We start from the raw sequence: 10,271 nt of genomic DNA on the forward strand, positions 1-10,271 counted from the left end.
CAGATTGAGTTTCTGGAGCATCACATTTGTGGGGTCAATTAAACGCTCAAAATGGCCAGAAAAAGAGAACTTTCATCTGAAACTCGACAGTCTATTCTTGTTCTTAGAAATGAAGGCTATTCCATGCGAGAAATTGCTAAGAAATTGAAGATTTCCTACACCGGTGTGTACTACTCCCTTCAGAGGACAGCACAAACAGGCTCTAACCAGAGTAGAAAAAGAAGTGGGAGGCCGCGTTGCACAACTGAGCAAGAAGATAAGTACATTAGAGTCTCTAGTTTGAGAAACAGACGCCTCACAGGTCCCCAACTGGCATCTTCATTAAATAGTACCTGTTAGAGCCTGTTTGTGCTGTCCTCTGAAGGGAGTAGTACACACCGGTGTAGGAAATCTTCAATTTCTTAGCAATTTCTTGCATGGAATAGCCTTCATTTCTAAGAACAAGAATAGACTGTCGAGTTTCAGATGAAAGTTCTCTTTTTCTGGCCATTTTGAGCGTTTAATTGACCCCACAAATGTGATGCTCCAGAAACTCAATCTGCTCAAAGAAGTGCCCATCCAACCAATCCAACTTGTGGGAGCTGCTTCTGGAAGCGTGGGGTGCAATTTCTCCAGATTACCTCAACAAATTAACAGCTAGAATGCCAAAGGTCTGCAATGCTGTAATTGCTGCAAATGGAGGATTCTTTGACGAAAGCAAAGTTTGATGTAAAAAAAATCTTATTTCAAATACAAATCATTATTTCTAACCTTGTCAATGTCTTGACTCTATTTTCTATTCATTTCACAACATATGGTGGTGAATAAGTGTGACTTTTCATGGAAAACACGAAATTGTTTGGGTGATCCCAAACTTTTGAACGGTAGAATATATATATATATATATATATATATATATATATATATATATATATATATATATATATATATATATATAGGCAAGCAACTAGGTTAAGGGTAAATGAAGTCACTTTCACCCCCCTGGTTCTTTGAGCTTTTGCCAAATCAACATGATGTTTCCTGGCCAGTAAGTGGCGACAGCCAAGTCAGCATCAGTGTGTTCTGCTCCACAGGGTCACTGGCAGCATTTGTCAAGTGGCTGTGATGGGTTTAGTATTATATTGCTTACCTATGACACTGTATGAATGAAGTGAGTATTGATGGAGATCAGTGAAATATGATCCATCACTAAAACTGCCCCACTTAAAAACGTTATTTATGTTTAGATAAAGTGCTGCATGAACTATAATGTAAGTCAGACTTTTAAGGTTACAGTTTATGGGATGAGCATAAAATGGTTGTTTGAGGACAAATACTCCTCAAAATTGACACTAATTACACGTAATCAGAATCTTTTATTATTAGCCACGTACGTACATTGGCACATAGAAGGAAATTGACTTGGTGTGTTTACATGACAGATAGTATATTGTTTTTGTTTTTTGATTTTGATATACTTTAATGATCCATCTATCTATCCATTATCCAAGCCGCTTATCGTGCTCTCAAGGTCGCGGGGATGCTGGAGCTTATCCCAGCAGCCATTGGGTGACAGGTGGGGAGACACCCTGGACAGGCCGCCAGTCCATCACAGGGCCAACACCTTCACACCCGACGATACTTGGGGGTCGTCCTCTGTGTGGAGTTTGCATGTTCTCCCCAAGTCTGCGTGGGTTTCCTCAAAGTGCTCCGGTTTCCTCCCGCAGTCCAAACACATGTAGGTCAGGTGAATTGGCCATACTTTAATGATCCCTATAGGGAAATTATGCTATGCATTTAATCTGTCCTAGCTGTGTAGCTAGGAGCATTGGGCAGCCGCTGTGCAGCACCCGGGGACCAACTCCAGTTCGTCTTGACATGCCGCGGTGAAGGGTACAGACAAGAGTATTAACCCCAACATTGATGGTAGGGGAAACCGGAGCACCCGGAGAAAACCCATTGCAGACACGGGGAGAACATGCAAACTCCACACAGAGGACAACCTGGGATGACCTCCAAGGTTGGACAACCCCCAGGGTTCGAACCCAGGACCTTCTTGCTGTGAGGTGATGGAGCTAATCACTGTGCCACCGTGCCGCCCATCTGGGCTGATGATCATACCCAAATGACTAAATTAAAGGCCTGCTTGGCTGCTGTGAAAGTTGGATGTCTCTAAATTTCCTGCTTGTAAATTCAGATAAAACTGAGATGCTGGTTGTTGGCCCTGCTAGACACAGATACCAATCTGATCTACGAACAATAACGGTCGACAACTCTGATTTCACAAAGTGTAGCAGCCAAGATCTTGATGGTACGTTTGAGTCCAGCCTTTCCTTTTATAAGAACATTAAAGAAATCACTAAGACTGCCTTTTTTCACTTACATAACAGCTAAAATTCGGTCTTTTCTCTCCATGGCTGACACAGAGACTGTAATACATGCATTTGTTTCATCCAGACTTGATTACTGTAATGTTCTGTTCTCAGGTCTGCCACATGCTAGTACAACAAGTCTTCAGATGGTTCAGAATGCTGCTGCTAGAATCCTAACTAAAACTAGGAAATCTGACCATATTACACCAATTCTTGCCTCCCTTCATTGGCTTCCTATCCATGTTAGATCAGAATACAAGGTGCTTCTGCTGACTTATAACCTCCTAAATGGGCTGGCCCCATCTTACCTGTCTGATCTCCTTAAACCTTGCATGCCATCTCCAGCTGTTCGTTCTCAAAATACAGGGCTCCTGTGTGTACCCAAAGTTAAAAAGAAGTCCGCTGGTGGCAGCAGGGCCTTTTCCTATTGGGGCCCCGTTCTTGTGGAATAACCTGGCTGCTGCCATCAGACAGTCAGAGTCTGTTGAGTCCTTTAAACCCAAACTTAAAACTCATCTTTTTGCCTTAGCCTACAATTAGTTGCCTTTAAGTTGAGTACTTCACAACCTGTACTGCATGGCGGGTCGGTTTCTGTCTCAATGAATTTACCCCAAGCATTGATCTGCCGACGAGATTATAGAGTATAGATTATTGACTATTGCAAACTCTTCTCTTCTCCCACATGTCTTTACTCTCTCTCTGAATGATGTCTTCTCCTTTCTCTCCCGTGTGTGTGAATGGTGTGATGTGAGTCTCCCTTGTGTGCACGTGCAGCCAGTCCTCCTCCCAGGTCTCCGTGGTGATGGTGGTCACCACCTGGACACTGCTTGGCATCCTCCTCATCACATTTTTATCTTATAAATCCATATAATTTTGTTATCCTGTTTCAATGTTACTCTACCCTTCTCTCACTAAGATGTGTGGCTGATGTTTTTTTTCTTGTCCTGTGTGTGTGACTGGTGTGATGCGAGTCTCCCTTGTGTGCATGTGTAGTCCGTCCTCCTGTCAGGTCTACATGGTGATGGTGGTCACGTGGCTCAGGTCCTGGGCTGTTCCAGTGGCGTCTGGACACTGCTTGGCATCCTCCTCATCATATTCTTCATATATCTTTATAATGTTATCCTCTTTCAATGTTGTATTGTGTAAATTGTGTAAACACAACATCCATTGCATATTGTCCATCTTGGAGAGAGATCCCTCCTCTGTTGCTCTCCCTGAGGTTTCTTCCTATTTTTTTTCTCCCTGTTAAAGGTTTTCTTAGGGAGTTGTTCCTTACCCAATGTGAGGGTCTAAGGACAGGATGTTGTGTTGCTGTAAAGCCCCCTGAGACAAATTTGTGATATTGTGCTATACAAATAAAATTGATTTGACTTGACTTGGCTATTTCCACAGGACATGATGGATATGTAATGATAAGCAGTGAATACTTGTATACCTAGATCACCACACACGCTGCATCAAGAAAATTTGGATCATTATGATCTTTTTTAAGAGCTCGTCTGTAGTTTGAGAGGAGGTGAGGTGAGATTTGTTTGGGGAGATATTACTGTTATTTGCTGATGTAAATGAAGTAGAGAGGAGCAGGAGGGTCTGAGATGGACACTTAGCTGCTATGTGTGACTGTGGTGACTTAAGAATTTCTCTCCCTGTGTGTGTGTGTGTGTGTGTGTGTGTGTGTGTGTGTGTGTGTGTGTGTGTGTGTGTCTGTGTGTGTCTGTGTGTGTTTTTCATATTGCCCATTTAAATAAAGGTACTTCAGGGTTGATTTGCTGAAAATGTCTAAAAGACATCTAATTTACCAAAGCTAATGAGGTCCATGTGCGAAGAAAAGATATGGCTGCTAGTTTTGGAAAAAAACAAAGAACCAAAAAATTGGATCTAATTCCAATTAAGGTCATTCATTCACACGGTATAAATTAGGCTCTTTATCTCCAAATAACAGGGGCTTGTGTACACGTGGGTGAATATGTGTTTGTGTATGTTTTATATATGTCTATGTCATATGTTTATATGTATACCCTTATACACATGTATAAATCTGTGGGAAAGCTCCAAACTGAAGCAATTATTAGTTGATGAGCACAAACGGTGCTTTTCCATTGCAGAGCAGTTCTCAGCATGGAAAGAAACCATCCCAGTGCCATTCCCATTGGCACACAGTTAGGCATGGGATGGGTCCAAACGGCTCAGTTTTGGATTTTCAGCACTGCTTGATAACTGTGCTGAATACGGCCAGATCATGGAAACAGAAATGATAACCCTACATGTGGCTTCTTGCGGCCATGGTGCACAATGGCCTCATTACAGGCTCAGCACCACAACAAACTAAAGGTAAAACAACTGGTGAGTAACTAATGTGCTCATCTTTGCTTTTTGAATTAAGTGTGCATACACGGTGAGACGTTATGGCAGCAGCGTAAATGCATCTGTTTCACATTTTCTCTCGAGTCATAAAGTTCTGTTTCGGCTGCCATAAAAGTTTGATGAGACATGAACACATTCTCTCATCGATCAACAAGGCAGGTATTTTCAAGTGACTGCGTCTATTTGCATGTAAACACGTGGGTCTGTGTCTCGCTCTCTTTTTGTGCATACCTGTGTTTGTGTGTGTGTCCAGACAGGAATGGCCTCAGTGTAACAATAGATTTATGTATTTGCAGCCCACTACAGAACCAGTAATTTTTTGAAGACTGCTGGAGTGTGGACCCCCCCCCCCCACACACACACACACCACCCCCTCTTAGATTAATGTCCCCTATCTAGTTGCAGCTCAAATGGAGTCTGTGTGTGTCTGACTCATGCGGTGAGTGTCTTGGATGATGCAGTTTCATCATGTCTCACAGTGATGGATGAGGTTAGTGTGGGTGGAAATAGCTTGGAGCAGATGAGTTCATTCTACAGGGACAAAATAAATTGATATCTGTATTCAAGCACTGCACAAATAATTTTACTTTTGCATTTATTACAGACAAATAACAATACAAAACTCTGTCCACCAAAAAAATAAGAGCAGCATCGTGAGGCACCAACAAAAAGAAAAAAGAGACGAGAAAACTATCTTTGAGACAAAAATGCACACAACACGTAGCTTTGGATGGAGATACACTGGCAATAATGATTATTAATTTCTCAATTCACATCACAATAGCTTAATTTAATGCTGCAAATTGGCAACCGGGCTGAAGAGAAAACATGACCGTTATAATAGTCCATCCCCAAATAAAAGACATTTTGATACACTACCCTTCCTGGTGGACACTAAAAATGAAAGTGCATGACTGGGAGTTATTTCACTCGACAGAAGCTCCTAAACTTTTTTGTTTTCCACCTATTCCACAAAGAGCAAGGTTGCTTGCGTTGATTAGTTCAAAATGACAGAAAAAGCCATTAGAGCGGATTGAAAAGGAAAAGTTCAAAATGACGCCTGCTGCTGCTGCTGCTGCTGCACACATATTTGAGAAACACAATATTCAATCAATTTTACACTGCACTCCACAATAAATCTTCAGCAATTTTACAGCATGTACAAAGGAAAGAAAGGAAAAAAAAAGACTGGTGCTAAAAGAGGTGCTACTTCATTTAGAAAACTCTTATGTTCATTCCCTGTGAGTGTAGGGCTAAATGGGTGGGCTGGAGGTATCTCCAGCTCAGCTTAATAAGGTGAGTGTTTGTCCTGCAGCACTCCCAGGTGCAGCATGTTCACTACTATATTCACTACTTACGCGCTCAGTTGTTCCTCTGCAGGTTTTGCTCAGGTGATAACGTCACTGCAAAAGCCTTGAATGACTGCTTGCAGTCACCACAACAGCTCTCTGACCCTTTACAAAATAACCTCTATATCTTGATCAGTGATGGGTATTTTTGTCCTCTTGTGTGCTGACCTTTGACTTTTGCAGGGCTTTTCACAGATTCTGCAGTGGTCGTGCAGTGCTGGAGACGTATTGTTTTGGTTTGTTTATGTTATTTTCGTTATCAGATGGAAGCCTTTGCAGAGTACATTATATTTCTGGTAAGTCTTTAAAGGTTTTGATGTGACACACTTGGATCAAGTGGAGGGAATTTGTCAACATCATGCTGCGATATCAGCCATTGGGAATATGTCAGATTACAGACATCTGGAAAATGATCACGTTACAGTGACATCCCCCCCCCTCCCGTTTTTCTCCCAATTGTACTTGGCCAATTACACCACTCTTCCGAGCCATCCCGGTCGCTGCTCCACCCCCGTCTGCCGATCCAGGGAGGGCTGCAGACTACCACATGCCTCCTCCGATACATGTGGAGTCGCCAGCTGCTTCTTTTCTCCTGACAGTGAGGAGTTTCACCAGGGGGACATAGCGCGTAGGAGGATCAGGCTATTATCCCCAGTTCCCCCTCCCCCCTGAACAGGTGCCCCGGCTGACCAGAGGAGGCGCTAGTGTAGCGATCAGGACACACACCCACATCCGGCTTCCCATCCGCAGACACGGCCAATTGCGTCTGTAGGGACGCCCGACCAAGCCGGAAGTAACGCGGGGATTCGAACCGGCGATCCCCGTGGTGGTAGGCAACGGAATACACTGCCACGCTACCCGGACGCCAACAGTGACACATTGCTTTCATACCACTACTGAGGATCTTTTTTTTTTTTTATAAATTTATTTCTGATTTTTCCCTTTTTTCTCCCAATTTAGTGGCCAATTGATCCCTATTTTAATTCAAACACCCACCTTCGTATTGCATGCGTTCGCTAACTGCATCTTTCCGGCCGGCAGTCTCGAAGGAAAGCGCCTCCCCACTTTCGTGACAAGGCGAATCCAGGCCGAACCACTGTTTTTCCGACACACACAGAGACGCATTCACATGACGAACACAAGCCGACTCCGCCCCCCTCCCGAAGACAGCGTTGTCAATGATTGCTGCTTCATCGAGTCCGGCCATAGGCGGATCTGACGAGACCGGGGCGCGAACCCCAGTCCCCAGTGGGCAACTGTATCGACACCAAGCCGATGCTTAGACCGCTACACCACCGCGGACTTTCCACTACTGAGGATCCTGACAGGAAATCTATGAGTGACTATTAAATGTGAGGTGTGTGCTTGAATATTTGTGGGAGCTGGGAAAGCACAAATCGGCCTTCTCATTGGGCATATTCCTCTCAGAGATAGTAATTGGTGGAGTCTCTCCTATGAAATGGTAGGAAAAACTATTTCGCTATAATTTCTTAAACATCTAATAAAATAATGGATGAGTAGATTTTTTTAAGGAAATAATGTGCATTTGGTTGTAGGTAGCGAGTGAAATTGCGAGAATGTCATTTTAAAGCTGTGTGATTCTGGCCTCATCTGAAATCTGTGAGAGAAGGTAAAGACTTCGCAGATACGCCCTCTAGTGTGTTACATGAGAAGTGCATTTTGCTACACGAAATGGTTTGGAGAGAATATGGAAACAGTGAAGTGGTGTGAGAAGGTTAGCCCTGGTAAATTTCCCACTGGTTTTTATGTTGTCGTGTTTGATGCTCACTCAATCCTCATAAGGATCAAGGAACCTTGTTCGCTCTGAGAGAACGTAAGGGAGAAGGATGATCATGGGATACCAGAATATACTGTATAGCTGAGTTTCAAGGTTGTGTTTTTGGCCTGATTCAATACATCATCTGTGATAGGAGGAGGCCATCCAATCGGTGACCACCACGACACACTCCCTCACCCTTCACACACATGAGTTTCCTTTCGCATTTATGCAAGGTTTCTCAACAGACGAGCTCTTCAAAAAAATAAAATAAAAAAGCACCTGGGCTAAAGTACCTTGCATTTTATGTATTGACACATTATACATATTTTTGAATAAACTACATATTAGTGAAATGTGTGTTTTTTGTAAAATTTGAAGTAGTTGCTCTAGAAACATTGTTTACTCCTGTTTTTTCCCTCCCTGTTAAAGGTTTTTAGGGAGTTGTTCCTTATCCGATGTGAGGTTCTAAGAACAGGATATTGTGCTGCTGTAAAGCCCCTTGAGTCAAATGTGTAATTTGTGATACTGGGCTATACAAATAGAATTGACTGGACTTGACTTTACGTTCTGAACTCCTTGTAGCAGTCTGCTCCAGCATAAAGTAAAAACACGGATGTGTTTCATACAGGTCTTCGTGGCTTCCTAGCTTATCATCCTATCACCCTTAAAATCTATTTGGTCTCCCGAAAATAGCCCTCTAAAACAATATACATTTCCACAAATCAGAGCTTCATAATTGGAAGTGTTTGTTTTTGGCTGCTGAACGCTGACTATACACCTTCTCTTGAGGGTGAGTGAATAGAAACTCTTCTAAAACACTAAAACTCAGAAACCCAACAGTTGTCCTATTAGCGTAAAAAAAGACATTTTTTTGTTTTGTTTTTTTGGGTCAGGCCTTGTCCGCACTCCATAAATGGGTGGGGTCCTCAAATGACAGATTCTTGGTAGTTGGCAGGATGCACGTGGGGAGGAACTAATCGGTCAGTGTCCCCCCCCCCCTTTTTTTTCCCCCAATTGTATCTGGCCAATTACCCCGCTCTTTTGAGCAGTCCCGGTCGCTGCTCCAACCCCTCTGCCGATCCGGGGGGAGCCCCGACCAACCAGAGGAGGCGCTAGTGCAGCGACCAGGACAAATACCCACATTCGACATCCCACCCGACCAAGCCGGAGGTAACACAGGGATTCGCCCCGGCGATCCCGTGTTAGCAGGCAATGGAATAGACCGCTACGCTACCCAGAAGCCTGCTGATCGGTCAGTGTGGTTAGCTCGTCCATCTCGGTGGTGACGTGGTTGGGGCTTTCCCCGTTGGACGTCTCCTTGATGATGCTGTAGGTCAGCGCCACGCTGTATGACGCAGGCTTCTCTATCTGCTGAGGACCACAGTGGCAAAGCTTCCTGAAAGCAGCACGGAACTTCTGCGACATGGCGTTGTAGACGATGGGGTTGATTGCACTGTTTAAGTAGATGCAGAGACGGCAGAAGAGCAGGAACCAGGCCTCCAGGTACGCTCTGTCCAGGAAGGAATTGATCACCACCAGAGTTCGGTAGGGCATCCAGAGTAAGGCAAAAAGTATCACCACCACAGCCAGCATCTTTGTCACCTAATGAGATACAACCATGTGTTAAATACAAACGTGCTACGTCGTGTGGGAACTGGTTACAAAAATGGTACCAAAGTTGGTGCCGGTAAACTCAATTGAGAAAATTGGTCAGCAGGCTCAAGCTAAAGAAGTTCAAGCTCAAGAAGAGCTCAAGTGTGTACGTGCCTTTCCTTGCACTTTTCACTGCTTGGTGTATAGTTAAGTGTTGACAATTTTGAAAACCGGCCTTGAAGCCAATCGGCAACAACCGGGATTGAAAGCTGAAGCCACTGCAGAAGTGCCTTAAATTGCAGTTCCAACCATGGCCACTAAATGGAAAGCGCCAAAAAAATGTCCGATCCAACAAGAGAATTCCTAACTTCTACCTGCAAATACAAAGTCAACAATTTTTTTTCTACAAGAAGTTGGGGTCTCAATTGCTGATGTCAGGTATGGCACACCATGTGAGGATGGTTATTTTGGAAGTGATTGTTCCGTTAAGAGGATATTAAGGTTGACAGGTTTGACCTGGAGGGGTTGACTGGTCACAGTGTATATAATGTAAAGACCATAGAGGTCCCACCCCTGCTCCACCCACGCTTCACTTCGTCGTCCATAATTGGATTTGCTGGCTCTAATAACTGACGAGATGGCGGCGAGCATAAAGCCAAACTGTAGACCTCTGAAGGCCCCTTCAGAAACTATGGGGGAGATCACAGGACTATGTTCATCATTCTCTACAGTCTACATTTGGAACCTGCAGCTGGCAGATGAAAAGAAGTGGTCAGCAGTTATAAGTGTATGGGTTAGGCAGGGAAGCGGATATGCCAAACTGGGGGGAAAAAA

At 43.9% G+C, this 10,271-nt stretch overlaps 1 protein-coding gene across 1 annotated transcript in view; it reads right to left on the reverse strand.

Moving 5' to 3' along the window:
* Nucleotides 1-8,733: 8,733 nt before the first annotated feature.
* Nucleotides 8,734-10,271, reverse strand: part of trhra (thyrotropin-releasing hormone receptor a) — a 4,594-nt gene continuing 3,056 nt past the window's right edge. The window contains exons 2-3 of the mRNA XM_056286967.1: nt 9,092-9,446; nt 8,734-8,804 (exon numbers count right to left, since the gene is read on the reverse strand). Coding sequence (XP_056142942.1) covers nt 8,734-8,804; nt 9,092-9,446 — 426 coding nt within the window. The remainder of the gene's footprint in view (nt 8,805-9,091; nt 9,447-10,271) is intronic.

This window comes from Lampris incognitus, chromosome 9 (genome assembly GCF_029633865.1).
Source record: "Lampris incognitus isolate fLamInc1 chromosome 9, fLamInc1.hap2, whole genome shotgun sequence".
NCBI classification, from domain to species: domain Eukaryota; kingdom Metazoa; phylum Chordata; class Actinopteri; order Lampriformes; family Lampridae; genus Lampris; species Lampris incognitus.